This window comes from Euphorbia lathyris, chromosome 3 (assembly GCF_963576675.1).
Source record: "Euphorbia lathyris chromosome 3, ddEupLath1.1, whole genome shotgun sequence".
Classification (NCBI taxonomy): domain Eukaryota; kingdom Viridiplantae; phylum Streptophyta; class Magnoliopsida; order Malpighiales; family Euphorbiaceae; genus Euphorbia; species Euphorbia lathyris.
This window is the reverse complement of record NC_088912.1, coordinates 10130762-10156540: the sequence shown is the minus strand read 5'-3', so window position 1 is coordinate 10156540 and position 25779 is coordinate 10130762. Positions and strand designations below refer to the sequence as shown.

Below are 25779 nucleotides of genomic sequence, written 5' to 3'. Positions count from 1 at the left end.
GTACTCTAGAAGAGAAATACGAGTCGTATTGCACAATATGAACTCGGTCTGACTACACTCTAATTATTGCTAAGTTTCGAATTTCAGAAAGCAGAAAGTACTCTTACAATGTCTCTAGTTGGGAAAAAAGTGCAAGCAATGTGAATTCCGAAATTAATTAATTAAATAAAATAATAATAAAATAATTTATTTATTTCAATAAAAAATATAGAGTCCACACCAATACGATCCGGTCCGGATCAGATGGACGGCGGCGACACGCGGTGGTCAAACATCAAGTAGGTCATTACCATTTCATAAAAGTGGGATGCCAGTTGGGTGCACACCCAAGTGTGAAAGAACATATATTCTTTATAAATATCACTTCAAAGTGATTTCCAAGCAATACGGGATGTGTTACTCTTGTATAATTCTGTGAAGATAAAAGTTTATGAGTTTTTTTTTTAATAAATTCGACTTGGAACAAGTGGCCCAGTCCAAATTTACATTTATATTGTTTTTTTTTTCAATTTAATCTAATATTTATGCACATCTTAAATTTTATGATCCTTATAATCTCAGGTACTGTATGGAACTCTTTGCACATCCCTATCTACAGCTAAGGGTGACTATTGGTTCGGTTAACCGAACCGAAATATGTCATATTTTAAGAACCAAACTGAATAAAATTAGTAACCGAATATTATAAAACTGAAAGTTTCGGTTTGGTGTCACGGGCTGAGATTTGGCCGTAGGCAAATCTCAGCCCGTGGCTTGGGCCAAGACGTTGGCATTGGCATAGGAAAGGCATCGGGGAAGGTTTGCGGCAGAATTGTGGAAGACCAAGCCCTCGGCGAGGAATTACGGCAGCGACGGGAAGAACGGGCCCGTCGACTATGTCGATTGGGGGAGAATATCGGCGAGTGGCATATGGAACATATGAGTGTCTACTGGCGGAAGGCGTGGAGTCGGCATAAGAAACACTATAGGGGGGGACATGGTCTCAGGCGTCGGATCTCCGCCAACCCCTGGGCCAGTTGTTGGGATTGGTTTAAGTGATCCACCCTAGTCCACTAGGGACTAGGAGAGTCAGGCATCCGACAATCGGGAAGGGAGGCAGATGTTTCCGTTTGGGTGGAATCCCGTCGGACACTTTGGGTGGGCCCATAGTGCGGGTTATATATATATATCGAGGTTTAACCACGATAAACCCCTCTGGGACGGATTACGGATATATGACTTGACGGAATGCCTACGGTTAAAAGGGGATAGACCCCTTCAGATGGTGTTGGCTAGCCGAGACTCGGGGAAACCTCGGCGCCACACGGGGTATTGGCTAGGCTTTCGGATTGACCCCGTGACAACTGAAGTGCATAAATTTCTGATTTAAATGTTTAATTATTAAAAATTTATACGAGAAAATATATTCATTTATGAAAAAAATATATTATATTTTTTATAAATTTGAATTTCATTGAAGTTAAACATTAATTTGGTATTAGGCTATGCTTACTTTGTTTTTAACAAAGTAAGTCTTATTTTATTTTTTCCACCAACACACGTTGGTTTAGTGAATATAAAATAAGATTATAAATTTTGTATTTATTTTAAAACTTTGATTCGGTTTCGGTTAAACCGATATTTTTCAGAATAACCAAATCGATAACCGATTATCAAACTAAACCTAAATGAAAACCAAACCGAACCAAAGAGTAAAAATAACAGAACTAAATTAAAATTTCAATTTAGTTATCGATTCGGGTGCAAGCTATGATTACTTTGTTTTTGACAAAGTAACCATTACTTTGTTTTTTTCACCATTGGATGATGAGATAGAAAATTAATTCACTGGTGGAAAAAAACAAAGTCATCATCCAATAGCGAAAAAAACAAAATAATAATTACTTTGTTATAATTATAATATTTATCTATCGATTTGGTTATCGGTTACCGGTAATTTTGCTCACCGTATGCATTCACATTGCCACCCTACATAGATGATGCATTTGGATGTAATGGTGACATCAGAATTTAATTTGTATAAATAAACTAGAAATATAAAGTTACTAATTTTGACTTGACTTGAGTCTCTCTGTTTATTTACCCTCTTCCAAATTAATAGCAGTTCAAAGGGGTTAGAATACCTTTTTGTTTATAATTAAATTGATTTTCACCAAACAAGAAAGTGTGATTTTAACCTACTATAACATAACTTTACAAAAACAATTTGACAATTACTATTATTATTTTAGTACATTTTTATTAGAGTAAATTTCATAAAAGAAAATATAGTTACACATTTTGTTAATGTTATAAATAAGGATTGAGGTTTTTTTTTTTTACAATCAGCAGGGTAAAGTCTGTTGAAGCCCTTGCCCTTTTCAATGCTTTAAAGTTGATCTCCCATCTTGACTTGCAAAATGTTATTTTTAAAATTGATTCAAAAACTGTTGCGGACTGTGTTAATTCCGTCTCCATTGATTTCTCCGAGTTTGGTGCTATTATTTTAGATTGCAAACATTTTTTGTCCAGTCGTACCGGTTGTCGGGTGACTTTTTGTTCTAGATTAGCGAATAGAGCGGCTCACTGTGTAGTCAGGAGAGCTCTTTCCAATGCTAATTCTTTTATTCATTCATTGTTCCTGATTTTTTGGAGTCTGTACTGAATTCTGAGATTGCTCCTGATTAATAATACTTCATTTTCTCTGCACAAAAAAAAATAATAACAATGATTTTTGGCTGACACTGTTAAAATGACCGTTGACGACTTCAAAATTGAAATTTTTTAAGAATTGATGATATTCTAAGCAACTTTAATTCTTCAACTTTTTAACTTTGAGGTTATTTAGGTGTAGTTTGGTGAGAAGAGGGAAAGTTAATGTTTAGAGAGAGAAAACTCCGAAAATGATGATTTTAGAAAATAAAAAATATGGTTACATAATAAATATGGTATTAAACAATTTTAATTCTTGGAATTTTTTATTTTGAATCGTTAACGGTCATTTTTATAGTGTTAAACTAAAAAATCATCGTTTTTAGCAAGACGAAAATCCTCATCCCCGCTTAGAAGAAAAACCACAAGCATGCTATTAACAAAAGTGTAACCACAATGTTTTCTTTCTGAAATTTACTATTTCTATTATATATAATCACATAAAATATATAAATAATATAAAACGATTATAACATGTAAATTCCAAGGGTGAATCCTACCTTATATATCCTTGTTTGATATGAATAATATCTAAGATTTTATAATTATAATCTACAAAATTCATAACAAATATTGCAGTTGCGTTCACATGGACCCTGATGACCATGTAAATTTTATCATTCACCGTTAGATCTAGGCGGATTAAATATAAGTCTTAGAATGTTTTGAATCTCCACCTTAGGATTTTAATCCGTCTAGATCTAACGGTGAATGATCAAATATACGTGGCCATCAGGGTCCATATGAACGCAACTGATACACAGTGATATCATACAAGTGATGTCATGATCACTCTACGTTGGGAAGAAACGCCTCGCGTTGTCTAAAGCAAGACCCATAACTATTAGCGATAACCCAAGCCCCACGATAAACAGCCTAGCCACATCTATTCAAAGCCCCAAACCAACAGTATGGATTTGCACCCAATCATAAGAGAAACTTTCGGAATCCTACGAAATTAAGGATTACTCTCAGGATTAATCTTAAGGGATTAAGAATCCTAAACTCACAAGGATTCCTAAGAAGGTGACAACCCTAACCTAATCAAACACTATAAATAGACAGGTATGAGCACAAGGTTCAATATGTTAACTACTATCTCTAAGCTTGTTCTTACTCTTAAATCCGATCCAATCATAAAACTGACTTAGGCGAAGCGGGTTTGTCAGACACCAGCTCCGTCTAAACTCCGTCCTGTTTTGCAGATCCATTATGATGTCAGATTGAACCAGAGGATAAGGCACCTGATCAAATACAGGTTATCACATAGTTTAAAATTATAAATATAAAAAATGTTTGAAGAAAAAATACTTATAGCTAGCATGTGCATAAATTTTTTTAAATTATATATTTAGAGGGCGAGCCTTGACGCAATGGTAAACGTTGTTGTCGTGTGACCAAGAGGTCACGGGTTCGAGTCTTAAGAACAGCATCTTGCCAAATAAATTGATAGGGGAAAGCTTGCTCCCAGTACACCCTTGTGGTGGGATCCCTCCCTGGCCCTCGCTCAGCGGGGACGCGTAGTGCACCGGGCCGCCTTTTTTATATATATTTATATTGGTTTATTTGAAATAAATTTTATTATATTTAATTTATAAAATAATAAATTTACTCTTAATTTCAAATGAAAAGATTTCTATCATGAAATTGAACAAAATTAGATAGAAATATAATAATATGAGTTTATGTTTGAAAAGAGATATGAATTGCCAAACTTATTCAACAAAGTAAACCCTCCATTCGTGTCATTAGGTTTGAAACTCTAAAAGAAATATAATTAATGTCCAAATGTTTGGACTTGAATTTAATTGAAATGTCTGTTACAATCTGTTTATAAAGTTTTGCTTTTTTAAACTGAAATGTCCAATTTAATTTAATTGAAATGTCCAATTTAATTTAATTGTTTTTTTTTCGGTTAAAAAACCCGAGGATAACTCATCCTGATAATTGGTTACCTAATTTTACTTACGTATTGTATTAAAAAAAAAAAATTTACTTACGTGTTCAAGTCGCCTTTGTGATCCGACATCGTTGATACCCTACAAAATAGTAACGTAGATCAGATGTGGCCGGAATCCGGCGAACCCGCCTCGATGTCTAAATCAGTTTATGATTAGGACCGAATAGAATGGTATGAACTGGTTGTGAGATAGGGGTAAATTACATAAATGGTGTACGACTTTTATCCAATTTCACATTATGTTATAAAACCTTCAATTTTGCACACAAAATGTACAACCTTTTGGTGATCTCTTACTAAAGTGTGCAACCGGTAATTGTAACCGGTCAACGCATCACATCAGCAATTTGACCTCCATAAAAGTCAAAAGTTGATCGCTCAACGCACCACATCAGCAATTTTGATTTTATGGAGCTCAAATTGCTGACATGGTGCATTGACTTCGCGTTAACTGGTCACAATTACCGGTTGTACATTTTAGTAAGAGGTTACCAAAAGGTTGTACACTTTTGTGTGCAAAATGGAAGGTTGTACACTAAAATGTGAAATAGGACAAATATTGTACACTACGTATGTAATTTACCATGTGAGATATTAACGTGCCTTATCTTATCAATACCTGTTTATTTATAGGATTTTTTAGGTTAAAGTTATAACCTCTTTAGAAATCCTTATGAGCTTAGGATTTGTATCCCTCAAGGAATCTGAGTCTTGGAAGAAATCATTTATCTTGTAGGATTTTTAGAAGATTCCTTTGTAGTAGGAGGTCGGAGCTTCGATCATTGTCTTTGACCGACATCTCTAGTACGCGTCTTTTAGCCCTGAAGAGGGCGGAACTGATATCGTCCACGTGATGTCATTTTCCATGATATCACACCCTTTACTTTGCTTTGATTTTTTCTTTATTGAATAAATTTTTTCATCGATTTACTACTACGGTATGTTTGATAGTTTCTTTTTCATTGGATTCTTTTGTTATTTCTTGTATTTCTTCCTATATGAGAAGTGTTGTCCGTCTCATTTTATGGGTGGTTGTGTTTTGTTTCCTTACATGGGGTTATCATATTTTCCTTCACGAAAAGATAAAAAAGTTTTGCCTACTATACATAGATTTGACCCATTGAAATATCATTCCTAGAGAAAAAGGTTCTGAAGTTGATTACAGATGGAGTATGTTTTCCGTCATTGTACCAAAAACAGTTTCAAGCAATGTCTATTATTACTCTATCATGATCTAATTCATTGAAACATCATTAAGTCATTCCTGGGAAAAAAAACATTGAATGCAATTATTGTTGGAATGTGTTTCTCCCCGAATAACTATTTTGAAAAAAATTAATTAATATCTACTGATTATCAATTAGTGACAGAAGATGCTTCAAAATCTATGGATGCTTAATTGAACTTTTTTTAGTCTTTATAATAATAATAATAATAAAATTAAAGCTTCATACACAGATTCAATAAAGTTTTTCGTCAACCAATGAATACTTAAACCACTTCACGATCCAGTTACGAATCCAAAATTCACTACAGGGGATGCTCAAATACCTATGGATGCTTAATTCAAATTTTGTGGGTACATATTTTAAAAAATTAAAGCTTCATATACAGATTCAATATGACCGAATGTCACGGGTTCGAGTCTTAGGAGCGGTCTCTTGCAAAAAAAAAAAAAGCAAGGAAAGGCTTGCCCCTAGTACACCCTTATGGTGGGACCTCTTCCTAGACCCTCGCTTAGCGGGGACACGTAATGTACCGGGCCGCCCTTTTTTTTATACAGATTCAATGCAGTTTTTCATCAAGCAATGAGTACTTAAACCCCCTCCCAATCCAGCTACGAATCCAATCCAGAATTCACTTACTGGAGATGCTCAAATATCTATAGATGCTTAATTCAAATTTTGTGGGTACAAATTTTAAAAAATTAAAACTTTATACATAAGTTTAATCAAATGTTTCAACCAGTAAATACTCAAACCCTCTCCCGACTTCACTACATCTATCATACCGATCTTTTTAGATCGGTTCCTATTATTGAAAATAATAAACAACAAATAAACAGTATAAAGAATTAGCCAAAATTAAACTAATTAAAATGAATAATTTAGTGTCAAAATATTCCTAATTTTTCATGATTACCCCTATAGAAATGCTTAACTGCTAACTTGGACAGAAACCGTTCCTGGATTATTAAATTGGGCACTAGATAGGTTAAATCATTGACTTGACTAGCTAGGAATTATTCTCAAAATATTAAATTGATTTTTTTTGTAATCAAAATCAACTAATAAATCAATAATAATGATAAAAAAAATATATGATCTTATAGATATTAGACTATGTGATGTCATTTGATGTAAGGGTGAATTTGGCCTCTACAGTTGATCTTGGTCTCTTGTTTTTATAACAGAGAAAAATACACAAATAAATTTTTTAGTTTCAACAGTAGTCAGTAATTTAAAAGTTTGTAAATAGAGGTTTGTACCATGAATTTTACGGTTAAAAGATATGAGTTACTTTTTGCCTTAAAGCACTATTTGGTCTCTGGTCTATCCAAAATTTTGTCATTTGGCTCCTGACTTATTATTTGGTCACATTTGGTCTCTGATCCATCCCAAATTGGTGAACTTTCACCCAATTAGGATTCAAACTTAACCGAATCATTATCTTATTGATAAGTAACGATATTTTAACACTTGAACTTAATAGATTTTAGTTTAGGATTTGTTTTTTGTTTTTTGTTTTTTTAATCTAATTAATTATTTCCATATAAAATGGAAAAAAAACTTTAAGAAATATCACGTTTCAAGTTTAAGTGTCAAAATATCGTTACTTATCAATGAGATAACGATTCCATTAAGTATTCATACAAATTGGGTGAAATTTCACAAAATAGGATAGATCAATGGCCAAATGTGACCAAATAATAGGTTAGGAGCCAAATGACACAATTTTGGATAGGTCAGGGGCCAAACAATGCTTTAAGCCTTACTTTTTTTGATGGTTTAATTAATTTCCAAAGGTAGATCTTGAATTTTGAATAATTTGTAAAATCAGTTTTTTTAATTGCTCTAAATCGTCCCTTTTAGGATAAATAGTCACGATAATAATTTTTGTAGAAATTACTGATTTTATAAACTGCAAAAAAAAAACACATACTCATATTTGCGAACTTTTAAACCACGTGAATTGTTTTTACAAATTGGTTAAACCATAAAATTTATTTTTATACTTTTCATATATATATATATATATATATATATATATATATATATATATATATATATATATTTCTTAATACATCATTTGTCTCAACTTTTTTATTTGCTTAAAATATTTTGATAGCCCATCAACTTGTTTAAAATGTAATCGATTAATTACTCGATTACAAAAACGTAAGTGCATGGTAATGATGTATTGCATGCATCTTAGAATTTTATTACATAATTCACAGAACAGATTAAAACACATTAAAAATGAAGTTCATGCTCAACTATTGTCTTCTCTAATATTAGAACTTAATATCCTGACCTTGATCATTTTACTTTTTCAAGACGCGTGCAACACATCTTCTGTGTGTAACTTATTTATTTATTTATTTATTACAACCGGGTGATTAATTGATTATATTTTACGCAATATGAAAAGACTATCTGGATATTTTATATGAATTGAGAGAGTTATTGAGATATTTTGAAAGGTGATGAAACCAATCAAACTTTTTAGATAAGTTGAGGGCAAATTAAACTTTGTTTTTCTTGTTAGTTTAATGTTAAAGCAGATAATTCAAATTTTTACCAAACACGTTTTGCTTCCTATTTTAAGTTAAAAAAGTAAAAAACAGTTTCGAAAAATGGAAATAAACGGTAAAAAATGAGCTTATGCATACTATATTATTTGTCCCAGGATATGGACCAAAATGCCCATGTCCTAGGAAATAGTGGGCCTTGGCCCATTGAAAATATGCAATGGAAACTTGTCCACGTTACTCCCGATTCTTCTCTTATTTTATTTTTTTTACAGAATTCTCTTACTTTATTTATATATATATATATGTATCGTTTTTTTTTTTTTTTTTTTTTAAGAAAATAGGCTTTTTATTACCGCAAAAGCAATGGTGTCTTTGCGAAATATATTAATAAGCCAACTCGGAATAGAAAATAAACAAAAATCGTTAGCAATGGAATCAGCTTGCCGAGCTACAGTATGGACAACTTTATTCGCTAAACGAAACGATATAGAGAATCATGTATTTTAAAATAGAATATTTCTGCAATCCTGGATAACACATTCATACTTTATTAAATCTGTTTTTTTCCAAATGAACACTGCCGGCAACTCCTTTGGCATCCAGTTCGAATTCCACCCGCTCCATTCCTTCCGATGCTGCCCTGCACAGTCCCTGTGATATTCTAAGTTTAATTCTGTGATATGCTAACCTAAAATTTTTATTTTCTTAGCAAACACACACATAAAAAAAATTAAGAAAATATTTTCCTTTTTTACATTTTGAAGTCATTATCACTCATATTGAATTGACCAACTTTAAAATGAGTCCTCACGTAGAAAAAATAAAAAATGTATAATTTTGAAAATCAAAGGATGTAAATTACAAGTTCTTATGTTAAGTATCCGGTCTTTCATATCACTTGGAGGACTCACAATTTACATTTGAACACATGTAACCCTATTTTTTTTGAAAAAATATTATAACTCCACTTAATAATTAAAATAGTAAAATCTCGTCATATTAAATATTTTAAAATATGAAAAATTGAATACTTCTAATAATTTTCCACAAACTATCAGACGTAAACTACCCAATTGCAAAATGTATTTGTTCTATCTCTATAGACGATAATACACCATTGAAAAGGAAATCACACATATATACAAATGATTTCCCTTTCATCTAAAAGCTTGGAGTGTGGCTCCCATCTCTCTACTTTTCACATCTTCCATTTTTTTTTTTTTATAGCTTTTTAGCCTTCATCTCCTCACCTCACCTCAATCTTCTTCCCTCTTTTATTAATTTTTCCGCTACTACCACCGAATGAAGCGTATCTTCCTTCTTCCTCCTCCCATATATATTTTAATTTTCGTTTTTAGTTTTAGATTTATATTTTCTTATTAGTTTGAAATCTATATACCTTTTTGAACTTCTTTTTCCGTCAGATCTACACTTGTGAGCTATATCTCTTTTTTTTATTCTTTTTTCGGTCTTAGCAAGAGCAGAAAAGGTTTATCTTATCCGTAGATCTATAGATCTGCGTGGATGCACAAACAGAAAGGACTCAGATCCGAACGTCCGGAAGAGTCTAAAGGATGGAGTATGGATTACAACGATTTTTCAACGGGATTCGACTTACGAGAAGGATATGACTTCTATGTTTGTTGTATTTGTATCTTTTCTGGTTTTTAGTGCTCTTTGTAGTCTTTTTATTACTCTTTGTAGTCTATGTATTGCTCTCTGTAGTCTTTTCTTCATTTTATGGGTCTTTGCCTGTATGGGATGAAGGTTTTATTCCTATTTCTTTGATACAGTATTTGTATGATTAAGTTAATGGAATGATACGTGGCCTTTTATAAAAAAAAAAAAAAAAAAAAAAAAACTTGGAATGTGAACATTAAATCAAAAACGACAAAACACCAAACGAAATTATAGACCCATATTAGAGCACTTGATATTTTTAAAAAATAATACTACTTCCTTATAACAATTATATTTTAAAATTTAAAATACTTTTATATAATAATTATATTTTATAAAGGGGGGCCGAATGCACTACACGTACTTGTTAAGCGAAGGTCGGGAGGGGGTTTGACCACAACGGTGTACTGGGAACAAGTCTTCTCCTGTCAATTTTTTTAGCAAGAGCCCGCTCCTCAGACTCGAACCCGTGACCTCTCGATCACACGACAACAACGTTTACCGTTGTGCTAAGGCTCGCTAAATAATTATATTTTATAATATAAAAAAATTGTACTTTCACGTATTGACAAACTAATACCTGAAAAAAAAAATTGTCCAAACAATGACTGGGAAAAGGATGAGAACTCAGGACACATGCTGTGTTAAGTATGAAACCACACTAAGAAATGGTGTAAAAAACACGTTGTTTAGTCTATCTCACACGCCGTGTGGCTGAGATTTTCAGCAGCCTATCCACGCATGATTTGACAATTTCGGGCTGCGAGACCAATGCAACATAATGGAAGACCGGTCACTCGAACCTGACACATCTTTTTGCATATGTGCAAAAAGCCATCCACTTCCTACCATATACTATGACCATGTTTTTTATTACTTAATTTCAGTATCAATTAGTTTAGTTCAGTTCAGTAGCATAGCTCAATAGTTTATCATTACTTATTATAATTATAATTATTTTATTATTATTATTAGAACCACTATTATTTTTATACGAATTTTATTTTAATTGTTGTTATTTTTAAATGATTATATTATTATTTTAGTTTCAGTAGAATTCAATTCAGTTCAGTTCAGTTCAGTTTTTTTCAGTAAAAAAGAACGGAACCTTAGACTTAAATCAAGAGAAAATGAGGTGAAATGACACGAATGTGGAGCAAAATTAGGCATTGAAGGATAAAACTAAATATTGAGCAAAAGACGAGAGAAATTTAAGGGAAGTGGACAACCTATTCAACCCACAAACAATCCCAAAAAGCTATAAATAGATCCCAAGGCATCCATTCTAAACCCCAACCAACAACACCAACAATAACTACGCCATGCCAAATTTTACTTAGACTTTGAGTTTTATTCTTCATAATTCCTAACTTGATTTTATTTTTCAAGTTCGTTTTAATTTCAATTCAATTCTTTAGCAACATATTTTCAAGTTATTTACCTTTACTTACTAATTACTCCAAAACTTACAAATTTCTTAGTTAGAGGTTGACTAAAATCATTTTCTGTCAAGTTTTACACATTTTGTTCGACATATTTCCGTTCCCGTTTCAGACCATTTAAAGTCTGTTTTTGCTCTCAATTTCTTATAAAAAAATTTCTGAACATTATGAATTTCATTTTAGCATTTCGTTTGTCTGATTCTATTCCAGAAATCCATTTTACAAGACATTCTTCTGATCCTAGATCACTTTATATATTTTGTTTAAGCCTTTATACAATTTATCCACCTGTTTCGTTTTTTCCAATTCATTTATGTCCTCGATTTTTACATGGACTTGTTCTTGACTTCCTGAACTTCATTTTAGCCTTTTGTTTTACTCAATTCCGTCTCGAAAAACCCTCGTATGATTCATCCAAAGTCCGACTCAAATTTGCCCAAAGTCAAACACTAGTTCCATTTGCAAGTCGTTCAATACTGTGCAAATCAGATAGTCGAAAACAAAGTTAGCCTCGTTCCATGCCGATCGCTCGAAGTCCTCGCAGTACTCGTGGATCCAAAGCCGACGCCAATTCAACACCTAACCGAGATAGCCAATTGTGGCTACAAGTTTGCCGTTTTATTTTTCATTTCATTTCTTTATTGTAATTATTGTAATTCGATTCCTCACATGTTATTGAATTGTTTACACTTTATTACAATTGTTCAGCTATATGTTGATATAGAGATTTCAATAGTAATTATTCATCTTATACACATGTATTTATACCTTCATTTACATCAATAAATATCCATTTTTACCCAATTCTATATTAATTTTGCATTTTTATTTTCCATTATTTGTCCGTCTTTTACTTACCCGCAATAGTTTAAATAAAATTAATTATCTAGTAAAGTTTTTATAACAGCGCTAGAGATCCAAGAATGACTTTTTTAATCATTGCGTCTCTCACCAACCGATTCGATTAGATTTCAAATTTAGGCGCACAAATCCATAAATTTAACCGTTCATATTAATTGAGAATTGATTTTACTGACACGTCAGAATCCAAACCACACACGACAATGTTGAAATTGACATTTTCGCAAAATAAATTTAAGTAAATTCAGTGATTTTTCAGATATTATCAAAGTTAGGAAAGTCCATCAATTGCTTGAACCAAGTACAAAGTCGATCTATTAGACCATAAAAATAGGAATAAATTATAAATTTAATTTTATGATTATTAAAATAAACCGGTTTAATTTATTATACAAAAATAATAGGGTTAAAGTGCAAAAATACCTCTAACGTTTTGGATCAGGAGCAATTTTACATCTAACGTCTAAAATGGTACAATTTTACCCATAACATTGGAAGCTAAGAGCAATTTTACCCCTAACGTTAATAAATTTGGCCAAATTGATAAATAATTCATCATGTTGTCTTCTCGGTCATGAATCTTGTCATCTATACTTCACATGTGCGTGGTTTTATCAGTAACAAATCACAAATATATGTTGGGATTTGGAAAAAAAAAATAGACTGTCTTTTGTACGAATTAGACAAAAAAAAATTCAAAAAATTCACCGAATTTATAAATACTAATATCCAATTCTATTATTAAATTACAAAAAACATGAAATCTTTTTTTTAAACGAATTGATATGCAATTGGTGCAAAATAAAGAATAAAAACGTATGTGTTTATAATACTGTCTGAAATTGACTCAAATTATCAATATTAAGGGTAAAATTGCTATTCGCTACAAATATTCAAAGTAAAATTACTCATGACCTAAAACGTTAGGGGTATTTTTGCACATTCATCCAAAACAATACGAAGTCTAACATTTATGCAATTTCAATCTTCATGAGATTTAGGCAAATTTGTAAATTATTTCTAAACAAAAACTAAAAATTGATCGCACGTGAGTCACGTGCAGATGTTCCCTGTTCATGATGAATTAGCATGAAATGCATCCAAGTGAATATTCTGTAACTGATACAGTTACACTATGGGAGTAGTGATGGAGGCAACACCATCGGCAGCCAGAGCAGCCACCGCCTTAATCTCCTCAAGATTCTCTCCGCCTCCGCCTTCCGTCACTTTCTGTTACTGCGCCCCATTCTCGATTTCAAAAACCGCCCCCTTCTCCGGCGTTTCGGTGCTGAAGAGGACATCGTCACATTCACATATAGCTCGTGCAGTTGAAAGATCCGATACGGTTTCCTCCTTTCCTTTTCTCAACTACTGCAATTGAAAATAAATTGAAATGTTCGTATTTAATTAACATAGTAATCTGTAATTACAGGGAAATTCTGGTGGAAATGAAAGCTCTGAGGCTTTAAGTTTAGCTAATACGACTAATTTCACAAGAACACTGTTTAATTTTTCTGCATCTAACTTTCTTCCTCTAGGTAACAACTGATGATTTCATAGGAATCGAGATTGTGTAATGTGATTGAATTAGATTTTGTGTGAATTGTTGTTATATGGGTAAATAATTTATTAGTGCCCTGCTTTTTACCTAACACACTGTTTAGTCCCCCTATTTTGAAAAACACATTATAAGATCCCTAACTTTTGCCAATATTAACCCTTTAGTCCTTTTGTCTAGTTTTTTTAGACTTGTAATTGATATATTTTAGCATAAACAGATATATATAAAATAACAAAGTAACATGATCAACTTGTATTGTACTGTGATTGTCCTAAAAGCTAAAATATGTTCGGTTAAAAGTCTAAAAAAATAGATAAAAAGGACCACAAGGTTAATATTGGCAAAAGATATGGACCTTAAAATGTGTTTTTAAAATAGGGGAACTAAATTGTGTGTTAGGTAAAAACTAGGGGACTAATAAATTATTTACCCTTGTTATATTATGCATCATTTTTGCGGTTCTAATTGTGAAATTTTGAACTCTTTCTGAAGCTCTGATCAGTGCTGTAGCTTTAGGAATGGTAAATCCTACGCTTGGTTGTCATGCTCAGAAGTATTCTTTATCAAAATTTAGTACTTGTGGAATTTTCTTTATTTCAGGTGAGATTGAATTTACTTTTGCTTGCACTTGATCAATGTTTTTCTTTAATTAGCTTTTTTACTTGATCCTCTTTTCTATGCCTTGTAGGGCTGAAATTGCAGGGTAAAGAAATTGAAGAAGTTGCAGAAGCATGGCCAGTATTATTATTTGGGCTAGTATGACCCCCAATTTTTATGTGCCTAGTCCCTTATCAGGTTTTCAATCTTGTTGAGTTTGTGCTACTAGCCTAGTAGTAAGGTTGTAGTTGGTTTTTTCAATCTTCCTAGCATGGTTGTTAAAGGCGCTTCTGAGGCATGCCTTACACAAGGCTCAATGTAGCGACCCTTGATTGCACCAGATAGGCACAGTTTAAAAGGCTTTCGCCTTGTGCACCTCGCCCGGGCTTTGGAGCCTGAGTCAAGACGCGCCTCAGTAACATACACTGTTTTCACTATTTTTTTTTTTTTTTTACTGTCTTAAGTTAATGTCTCTATGAAGTATGAACTTAACTTGGTGGTTTTGACTTTTAGTATTATGTTTTTATGTGGTCATAAGAGTGTTTTTTTGGTTTATGCTTTAACTAGTAATAGAGTATATTTATATATTTTTTATTTTCCGCGCCTCGTGTTCCTCAGGCGTGCGCCTTGCGTTACGCATTGAGCCTAGGTTCCAGGACCCCTTAGCGCCTTAGTGCACCTTGCGCCTATAAAAACTATGCTTCCTAGGAATTCTCCACTGATAAGGTGAGTGTAGTCTTTTTGTGTTCATACTGCATTTATTCTGTTCGTGTTATAGCCAATTTGGCAGTATTTCTCTAAGTCAGGAATATGAATATTTTGAAGAAAGAATCTGGAAAGAAGATGCATAATCTTGGTACATATAAGATAGGTTATTATGTAGGTGAGCGATAGTCCTGGTCGTACATTACTGCTTCTTTGCGGACAATTTCTGACTTTCCTGTAATTTCATTTACTTTTCTTAGTAGTTCATTTGTTTTCAATCCAGGCTTCAATTTTGCTGCTTAGTCCTTTGTTGTCTATTCTAATTTTGCAAGTCCGCCTTGTGCCTCAAGAGTTTGTAACAGGTATGGTGACTGAACTAAGGCTGTATAACTTGTCTTTATGGACGAGTTAACAGGGAATATTTTTAACTCATGATTTTTCATGAGATTTAGTGTTATTATTGTTGTATTTCATTTGGAATGCTCATGAATTTTCATCTTTCTTGGAATAGGATTGGCTATTTTTTGCTGTATGCCAACTACGTTATCAAGTGGAGTAGCACTTACACAAGTATGCAATAATCTTTTGCTATCCGTCTGATAAATTTGCTCTCAATAATGGCACTTCCCATGTAATTTCAGCTGGCAGGCGGAAATCCTGCTCTTGCTCTTGCAATGACTGTTGCTTCTAATCTACTTGGTGTGCTAACTGTAAGACTAAATTTGCTCCTAAAAATTCCATTCATTCTTTTATGAAATCATTTTGATGACTTCATGAATAGCTCGTTCTTTTTTCTGAACTTCTCACCTTAAGTATTTTTTCTCAAATTGGAAAACTCTCTCCTATACAAAAAAAAAAGGGCGGCCCGGTGCATTACGCGTCCCCGCTAAGCGAGGGTCCGGGGAGGGGTCCCACCACAAGGGTGTACTGGGGGCAAGCCTTCCCTTGCCAATTTTTTTTGGCAAGAGGCCGCTCCTAAGACTCGAACCCGTGACCCTCGGTCACACGACAACAACGTTTTACCGTTGCGCCAAGGCTCGCCCTCAAAACTCTCTCCTATACAACGCTTTTTTAATTGCACCCAGTACTGAGCTTCATCTGTCATATGCTTGTATATTGATGGTGTTTGTTTCTGTAGGTGCCCTTTTGGATCTCAATCCTTTTAGCTGATGGTTTTGGTGTATCCATCCCAACTGCAAAGCTGTTTTGGAGTCTTATTTCGACCCTTCTTGTTCCTTTGATTCTCGGGAAGGTCTGTTTCTTCCTTCCCTTTTGCCTTTTTTCCTTTAGCTGAGGACTGACTTAGAATACTGATTGAGGCTGAAATACTTTTACTAATGGGATTTTGAAAAATACGAATCATGAAATGTAATTATCGATGTTTGATAGGTTATGTATCCTTAAGTTTTGGACATTCACATAACAACTCAGCCTCTTCAGACATTACCTTGGAATAGGAAGGCGCATAACCTCTTATCTTACTCTTGTAGTCTATGTTGCACGGACACCTCTAGTTAGTAGTGGTTCCACATTTTGTGTCCGTGGGTGTCCTCCATGTCCGTTTTCGTTTGAAGGCTATTTTATGAAGGTTATGGTTTAGAAATAAGGTTTCCCATGTCTGTTGCCGCGTCCATGCAACATAGCTTGTAGTTGAACTATTCTCATTTGAGCAGTCTTTTTGCTTTGGTTTTCTATAGCAGATTTAATGATGTTATCTGAGATTCTTTTGATCAACACATTATATTGCTTCCATATGTCATTTGAGCATTCTTTTAACTGCCATTTTGTTGCCATACAACCATATAAACTGATTTATCTCTTATCCTAGCTGCTGAGCTAATTATTTGCATCATACATAAGCTATGACTATTAGTAGGCCCTTAATATCTAATTATGTTACAAACTGGGGATCATGGAAAATCATTATAAAAGGATCAACTAGACTTGTAAGAGATCCCCAATGTTCTAATTCCTTCTCGTTTCTCCCGTCTTTTATTGTACAATATGGCTGTTCTCTGTTTAGCTACTGATACAGTATTTAGTTATATTTGATTGTCACTTCAACCTTGAAATCAGTATGCTGCCAACAGAAAGTGTATTTCGTAATTCAGTGAATCATTTTAGTTTCTGGATCATGGTGCTATCATAAAAGTTTTAGGCTTACAGAAATTGGATATCATTGTTATTTTGTGCTTTCTTTCACAGTTTGCAGGATTTTTATATGCTTTTTCATTCACAGGTGGTTCGGAATAGCTCTGAAGGTAAGTCTTTTTGCCATTTTGTTATTCTTGAGCTAGTTGATTATCTATATTCTCTTCTCTGCTTCCTTGAGTCCTTCTAAGCATTTGAAATCTAGCGTAAAAATGTTAGCTGTTGTTCTCACCACATAAACTATGAAAAAATTCATTTGCTTTCGATATTGAATCTGCAGCAAATAGCTTCCTAAATGGCTTTCCAAATGAATTGAAATAATGCAACATCACATATTGCTATATTTGTTATTTGGAAAAGAATTGAGATGATTGTCGTTCTTTTCACACTTAAACTATTTTACAGGTTTGGCAATGTATATCGATAAGAACTCTAGAATTCTTTCACTAGCCAGTACCATCCTCCTTAGCCTTGTGAGTGTTTGATCTTTCTTTGTTTTTTTTTACCATAAAACTTAATTGTTGGAAAATTTATGCAATAAAAAACTATTAATGGAGCATATCAAGATTACTATATTCAAGCAGAAACACATGACAAACCTATAAGTGCTTTGAAACTCCTAATCTATATCTAGGGGTGGCAATTATAGGGTTCATGACGTGTCAATTCCGTATTAGTGTCAAAATGAGACAATCCTAACATAACCCAAAAACTTTCGTGTCATAATTGTGTCAATCTAATCGGGTCAGTGTAGATTCCGTGTTGTGTTTTCGGATCACATGTAATTTTACTTTGATATTAATGGTAGACTTTTAAAAATATACAAGGATATGGTACTATTTTAAATATTTATATCATTTTTGGATTAATATGTTAACATTAATCATCCGAAAGTCCGCTAATATCATGTTGGCGGTCATGTAATGTGTTTATAACAATATAGAAGGTTAGAGTCGTGTTTGCAAGTAATAATTGTAATTTTATTACCTTTATTAATGAAGGTGACATGTAAAAATACGAACAGTACAAAAGCTCTTGCATTTTGTTAATTGTTAATGTCGTTCACGAATTTAATTGGACCGTATAGATGTTGATGAATCTATTGACTTGTTTTTCTTTTTCTTTTCTTTGTCATCTGATGATCTTTTATTTTCTACATTCTCCAAGACCCCGTGGATGCAAGTAAGTAGATCTAGAGACTTGCTTCTCATGGTTCCTTCACAGGTGTTTATTGGAGCTCTTGGGATGGGATTGTAAGTTCATTTAGCACCAAATATTTGTTCGTGCCTTTTGATTCTTTGTTTCATACTTTCAGAACTTGTTTTGAGTCAATTTGTTTAGGTGTTAATGTCATATATCTAGCAAAATAGAACTTCATGATTTGCATATGTGTGGAAATAAAGTATTTGATCGTTTTCTTTTTCCTGTTTCCTGTTGATTATGTGATTTCCTGTATTTATGCTTGTATGACCTACTCTGTTTCTGCTTATTTTCAACAATCAACTAGGGGTGATCAAAACCAATCCAAACCATACCGAGTTATAGTTCGGTTTGTAGCTTTTCATGTAGTTTGGTTTTCGGAAAGAGAAATGCAAAAGCTTTAAGATCAAAGTTTTCGTGCAACATAGCTAGAAACTTAAGAGTAAATTAGACTAATGGTCTTTCAACTTTGCTCTCACTTTCCTTATGGCCCATAAACGTTAAAACTGGACATAAAAGCTCATGAACTTTGCCAATTACTAACATAAAAGCCCGTTTTACGGTTAACCAATTCAAAATGACCGTTGACGATCTCAAAATGAAAAAGTTCAAGAATTAAAGTTCTTTAGAACCAAATTTCCCATCGAATCACCCTTGCGGAGCTTTCCTTCTCTAAACAACCACTTTCTCTCTCCTAACAAATGCCTAAATGACCTCAAAACCAAATAGTTCAAGAATTGAAGTTACCTAGAATATCATTTTTATCGGCTTTACAATAGAGGGTTACCTGCTTTGAAGTGGTCACCTTGGTCAAAGGTAAAAAGGGGGGGGGGGGTTATGTTAGTAAAGGGTAAAGTGTTGGAGATTTTTTTCCGGGTTTGAAGTTCAGGGGCCAGAAAGAAAGTAAGGGCAAAGTTGATGGTCGTGGGTGTAATTTGCCCTGACAATTAATACGAATATGAGTTTAATGTTTTTGCTGATTTTGTTGTTTTATCACGGGAACACGATTTACAGAAACAACCCATTTGATAGGATCCACGATTATCATTTTCTTGTCATTGAATCACATGACCCATTTTTACACCCCTAGTTACTTTGCTTTCAATTAGCAACGAGTTCTACATTTGTTCTTTCATAAAGTATTGAAAAGGAAGGTGTTATCTGACATGGTTGCTATCATTTTTACTTGCAGACTCATACATCTGGCTTTACTGGGTTTTAACACCATTGCATTACAAGCTTTATCGGTTGGATGTGGTGGTAGAGACTCAGTTCTTACAAACAAAAAGAACGCTCGAACTCTCATAATTATTTGTAGTCAGGTTAGTTTTTCCATTAACAAATTACACATAATCTTGTTTAGTACTCAACAATAATGTAAAAACGAACCTTTGAAAATATTGGTGCAAAAGCTTGTAACCTCCTACAATTGTTAGTAGACCAATTCAATTCATGAGCTAGGCCGGACCAAGCTTGACACTTAACTTCCTTCTAAATCCACTTCAGCTCGTACTATATTCACAACGGGCTTGGGTCAAGTTGGGCAAGTTAAGGAAACTAATTCTCAATTTCACACAGCTTGTCTATCGAATATATTTATATGAAGAAATAAATTAAAATAAACTATAATTATGAACAATAAAATATGAAATTAAAATTTTATTAATTCATTCCACAAAACTCAAAACAAACATAATCTTAATCAAACAGAAAATATTTAATAATATAATAAGAAATTGAATCTGGGTCAGAAAAAGTATATATTATGATAAGGAATATGGGCCAATCTCACTAAACCCAACTTAAAACCTCCAAGCAATCGGCCAACAGGACAACCCGAGCCCATATTCGTGGAGAAGATCCGACCCAGCCCAGCCAGCAACTCTATATAAAGACCCCCAAGCTCCAATAGGAAGGTTTGCTTACTCTCTCTATACTTAAGACTCTCTCTATACTTAAGACTCTCTCTCTAGAATCATTATTAATTTGAAAGTCGGAGTGTTCCCAGGAACCGATGCCCGTGCTGGTGACGCCAGATATCCGGAGGCCTACGCAAGTTCTCACATCTCCATTATATTATAATATAAGGGATACCAAAGGCTTGAACTTTTAAAACAAATTCCAAGTTCAATTCATTTTATATATGGGATTTAGTTTAGTTGATTCGGACCTGGCTAGGCAACGTTAATTATGCATGTCCAAACCTAATCCATGAAGGGCGGGCTTGGTAGGCACATGAACATGTCTACTTGTTAGCACTGTATAAATTATCAAGCATCTAGCTCCAACAATTAAGACTTTCAATTTCTGATACAACATGATTTATAGAGCCAATCTACTTGATATGATTATCATTTCTGTCATTTATATCATATATAATTATGTAGAATATATTGATTAAATAACACAATTATGGCACAATAACCCATTTTGACATCCCTACCAACAATTGCCAGAAAGCACTAGATATCCTGAACTTGTGTACCCGCTCCACCACTCCTACATCTACACTTGAGGCTCCCAAGATCACCTGATTGTTTTTCTAATGTACCAAGTAAGAAAAACGAAAAACGATAAGGAACATGTTCATAGTTAGAAGAGTTCAAAAGGAATAAAGAACAGATATTATGTTTATAAGTGGACTTCTATTAAGGGCAATTAATCTATGATACGACAACACGATTTACAGAGATAATCTATTTGATACAATCCATTTGATATGATTTTTATTTTTATTATATAATACATAATTGTTTTGCAGAAAGCATTACTTATTGTTGTAGCAGTAGTGGAACAGCTAAATGGTGCACTTGGCCAACCCGGGTTGCTAGTTCTTCCGTGTGTTGCAGCACATATTAACCAGGTACTTAATTCACTCTCGTCTTCTCTTCATCTCTATCTTTGGATAAAGTACAGAAGTACACCTCTATCGTTGTCGGTTAAGAGCAATTTTACCTCTAACTCATAAATGGTATAATTAAGAATCTAATATTGATTAGTTGGACTAATTTTAGACATCATTAATGAAGCTCTTTATTCAGTCATGGATCCCGTTATTTCAGTCCACATGTGCACCCTATTATCACTCATCAATCACAAATCAAATACGCGTGTACACATGGCATTGTGTGAGTCTCATTGAGTTTTGGGCTTTCTGAATAGTCAAAGGCGCAAATATTTTGTTGAGTTTTAAGGCATTTCATCTCCAAACTTATTTAGAAATAGCATAATAACGCAAAAATCTTGCTTTCTAAACCAATTGATAAACAACTAACACGTGAACAAAATATTTGTACTTTTTTAATGATTTCTGAAATTGGTTTAGCTAGTTTATCAATATGATGCTCTCAATTGTACCATTTATGACGTTAGGGGTAAAATTGTTCTTGTAAGACAACGGTAAAGAGATTTTTGTAATTCTTTTTTTAAATTTATGTTAAGATCTTTTTTAGTTTGTGACAAGAACAAGCATTAGCTTACATTATATTGTTGGTGTAGATTGTGGTTGACTCATTCCTAGTGAACTTTTGGCTTCAAAAGGATAGGTCAGATAAAATCAAGAAATTATGAAGCAAAGATGTTAGTAATTAAGAAACATCTATGTACAAAGTATTGTTCAAAGTTCTTAGCTCCCTACTTGATTCAAGAATGCATATAACATGTAATACATGTAATATTTAATCGGGTTATGTTAGATAATATTGATCCAGAAAAGGAAAAATTAACGTAATAATTACTATTAATAATATGAAATTACAATCAAATAATTAGAGTTGCAGAATACTTGTAACTTTCTATTTAGAACGAAAATAGGTGGAGGAAACATTGAGGCTTGTACATAACAATTTCCTTAAGACAGAAATCGTCTTCCAAAATACAACAACGAACTTGATCGAACTCTACCGTGTGCATAGAGTTATCACTAGAATAAAAAAATATTGGAAGAAAGAGTAGAAATCTATAGGAAATTTAACGTAAGAATTTTGAATAACTCAATTTCTTATTATCGATCTCCTTCTCAAAATAAATTACAACTAAAAATAAAATAAAAGTGTAGAATAATTTTTATTATTATTATTTTATATGTAAGAACACCAATGGCTTTCCAATATATGGAGTATTTGATGGAGTTTTGAACAAAAGAGATAAACTTTATTATGCATTAAATTTGTGTGTAATAAGACACTTTATTTTATATTAAATTTGTGTCTAAACCAACTAGATTTTTAGACCTTTCAAAGGTCATGTAGTTTAATAGACCTTCAAAGGTCATTAACCTATTTTGTTTTTCATTTTTACAATAATTCCCTACAAAGTGAAATTGGAGACTAAAAGAATTCGATGTGGTAATAACTTTCTATAATCAATATTTGCATAAGATAGTTACGCAACAATCCTTAAATCTTCCTTTATGAAAGGGCATTTACTTTATTGACTAGTAGATGTGATGTGTTTGAACTATTCTTTCGTTTGTGTAAACGATGATATGCCGCACACAAATACCAAATATAACACGATTTTGGTTTTCATGATTATGTTTATTATGGTCGTGAACATCTCCTGGTTAATGCAAGAGTTTAAGATAACTATGACATATTAGTCTTCTTTCAAGCGACTCCAGTTCGCTATCAAATAAGTGACTAGTTTTGCTCAAACTTTTGACGCACAAAGAATTATTAAAAGCAAGGCTTAACCTTTTTTCGTTTTATATCACTGTTTACATCATAGGAATGGACTATGTTTGAACCCAGAGCGACAAGGTTATGCAATTAGGTTGTTCCTTTGAATCTAGATCTCGGGTTCTCCAGTCAACAAGGTTGGATTTTCCTTCAAATAAAACCTTAAATTCTAATGGGCTTCAGTCCTATTTCTATCCTAGCCTTTTCAACTTGATCTTGATTTAATCATTTGGTTAGTTGATCTGTGGTATTATCTTTTGATCTTACAAAATCAATAGAAATGACACTTGTTGATTATGTTACATGGACTCTGCAAAAACGCTGCCGTACCGGTGTCGACACGACACGGATCCGGGTACGAAATCCGTGTCGGATTCGTGAGTAAACACTCGGATACGGCAAATCGGTTAGGGCTGAGGAAGAATCTCTGCGCTGCTGAGGAAGGTATGCGGCGGCGCGGCGCCGCCGCTGTGTCTTTCTATCGTCTTCGTTTCTGTCAACGAAGAAAAAGGTGGGGCTGGGCACCATTTTAAAAAAAAATGGGCCCAGACTAAACGACGTCGTTTAATCTGGGCCCATTTTTTTAAATTAGTTCTGCACTCCAAAACCACGTCGTTTTGGAGTGCAGAACCAATTAAAAAAAAATCCCGCCTACCTATAACTTAATTGGGATCAGTAGGTAAATTAAAAGCTTAGCCAATCTCTTCTCAAGACTCTTCTTCTCCCATCCTATCCCTAATATCCTATCCTCTTATCCCTAATTAACTTCTTCTTCTTCCTTTCTCTAATATAAAACTTCTCTAGAAACAAACTGAGATATGCACTCCTGCAACTCTCAAATAAACCTTTTTCTGAGAATTGAAAAAAAACCCATTGAAAATCAATGTCACGCCCAATTGATTGTTGATTGAACTTTTAATTTTTAATTAATACAGTTGATAGTTGATGAATGTTTTAAGTTTTGGGTTATTTTTGGAATTTATATATATATATATATATATATATATAAAATTATTCCCGTATCCTCGTACCCGTGTCCAAATTTAGGACAGAGTCCCCGTGTCCAAAAAAATTCAACTTGCTGTACCGGATACTCGGATCCGCATCCGTGTCGGACACTCGTATCCGAGTCCATGTAACATAGCTTGTTGAGATCAATTGTCTAATGTTGTTATGTTGACGACGTGTTTATTTTTACCTTTGTACATCAGGTTTTGTGTTGTGTTAATCGTTGCTTGATTATCACAATGTATACAAATTGTAGGCACATGCTTTGACATACAGGAATATCCTTCATGAAGTTTCGTAGCCACCCAGTTTCTTCTTCGATTTTATCCAAGGCTACAAACTCAGACTCTATAGTGGATCTGGTTGTAATCGTTTGTCGTTAGGATTTTTAGTATATTGCTCCTCCTACTAGAGTAAACACGTATCAACTTTGTGCCTTTGGAATTTTTTATAACCCATATCCAATATGAATCAGAGAATTCTTATAACACAAGGTTCTCTCGTATAGTGCAAGCCGTAATCACGAGTGTACCATAAACATCTAAGTGCTTTTATGCAATGACTCTCCCCTGGGTTACTTGTATATCTACTTACAGTGAAAGCACTATCAGGTCTTTTGCAACTCGTAAGATACATTAGATTGCCTATTATTTTTGCGTATTCCACTTGATCAACGCGTTCACCTTTATTTTTAGATAAACCCTGCCTAGTGTCGATTGGAGTTCTAGTTTACCTGAATCATCCTTACTGAACTTTCCGAGTATCTTATCCACGTAGTGTGATTGAGTCAACATAAGACCATTATTTTTACTGAACTCATAAAAAATTATGAGTTTAACATGTTCTTGATACTTTTCATAATCTTGTTATTACTTCCAACAATGAATATGTCATCAACATAAAAACATAGAATGATATATCCTTCGTTCGTAGTGTCAAAGTAATCAAGACTTTCCTTTTGTTTATAATCTTTTATAATCAATTTGGCCTTATACTTGTCAATTTTTTCATATGCTTTCGTTTTACGTTTGAAAATCCATTTAAAACTTAGTGATTTCGTTCCAAGAGGAAGGTGCATTGATTCTCATATATGGTTATGTGAAATAGAGTCGATTTCACTCCTTATAGATTTTTTCCATAATGAGCTTTCTGTTCAGCTGACAACTTCTTTGTAGGTCTGATGTTCAACCTCTACCATATAGGTTAGAAAATCTTGTCCAAATGATTTTTCTACCCTTTCTCTTTTACTCCTTCGAGGATCCACTTCTTCCTCAACTTCTTTTTTAAGGTCTTGAATGTTTTTATCAACGGTTTTTAGAATCCGTTTGAGTCTAGATCTACTTTTGTTTTCCTTATATAGAAATATGATTTCAAAGAATGAAGCATTTATAGATTTCATATGGTGTTTTTATAAATCTCAAGATTTTTGGATTCATAAATAAGAAATCCATATGTATTACTGTGGAGTGCATAGCCAATGAAAATACAAT

At 33.4% G+C, this 25779-nt stretch overlaps 1 protein-coding gene across 2 annotated transcripts; it reads left to right on the top strand.

Annotated features, from left to right (window-relative positions):
- The first annotated feature begins 13491 nt into the window (after positions 1-13491).
- On the top strand, positions 13492-25040 carry LOC136224867 (probable sodium/metabolite cotransporter BASS4, chloroplastic). Of its 2 annotated transcripts, XM_066013299.1 has the most exons (15): positions 13492-13733; positions 13821-13926; positions 14442-14549; positions 14638-14705; positions 15535-15613; positions 15763-15821; positions 15893-15961; positions 16390-16503; positions 17491-17512; positions 17808-17875; positions 18570-18655; positions 19795-19924; positions 21364-21465; positions 23331-23418; positions 24546-25040. In XM_066013299.1, exons 1-14 carry the CDS (start codon positions 13524-13526, stop codon positions 23373-23375), a joined length of 1266 nt encoding a protein of 421 aa, XP_065869371.1. In that variant the 5' UTR covers positions 13492-13523; the 3' UTR covers positions 23376-23418; positions 24546-25040. The 2 variants fall into 2 exon arrangements, with proteins under 2 accessions (XP_065869371.1, XP_065869370.1); XM_066013298.1 differs by lacking the exons at positions 23331-23418; positions 24546-25040 and adding an exon at positions 22101-22335 and having other exon boundaries at positions 13493-13733.
- Positions 25041-25779: the final 739 nt, after the last annotated feature.

Excerpts from the sequence above, each read along its gene's own strand:
- LOC136224867 (XM_066013298.1), top strand. The coding sequence starts at position 13,524 with ATGGGAGTAGTGATGGAGGCAACACCATCGGCAGCCAGAGCAGCCACC. Across the intron at positions 14,550-14,637 it reads TGGAATTTTCTTTATTTCAG|GGCTGAAATTGCAGGGTAAA; the intron begins GTGAGATTGAAT and ends TATGCCTTGTAG. Across the intron at positions 17,513-17,807 it reads GGTTCGGAATAGCTCTGAAG|GTTTGGCAATGTATATCGAT; the intron begins GTAAGTCTTTTT and ends ACTATTTTACAG.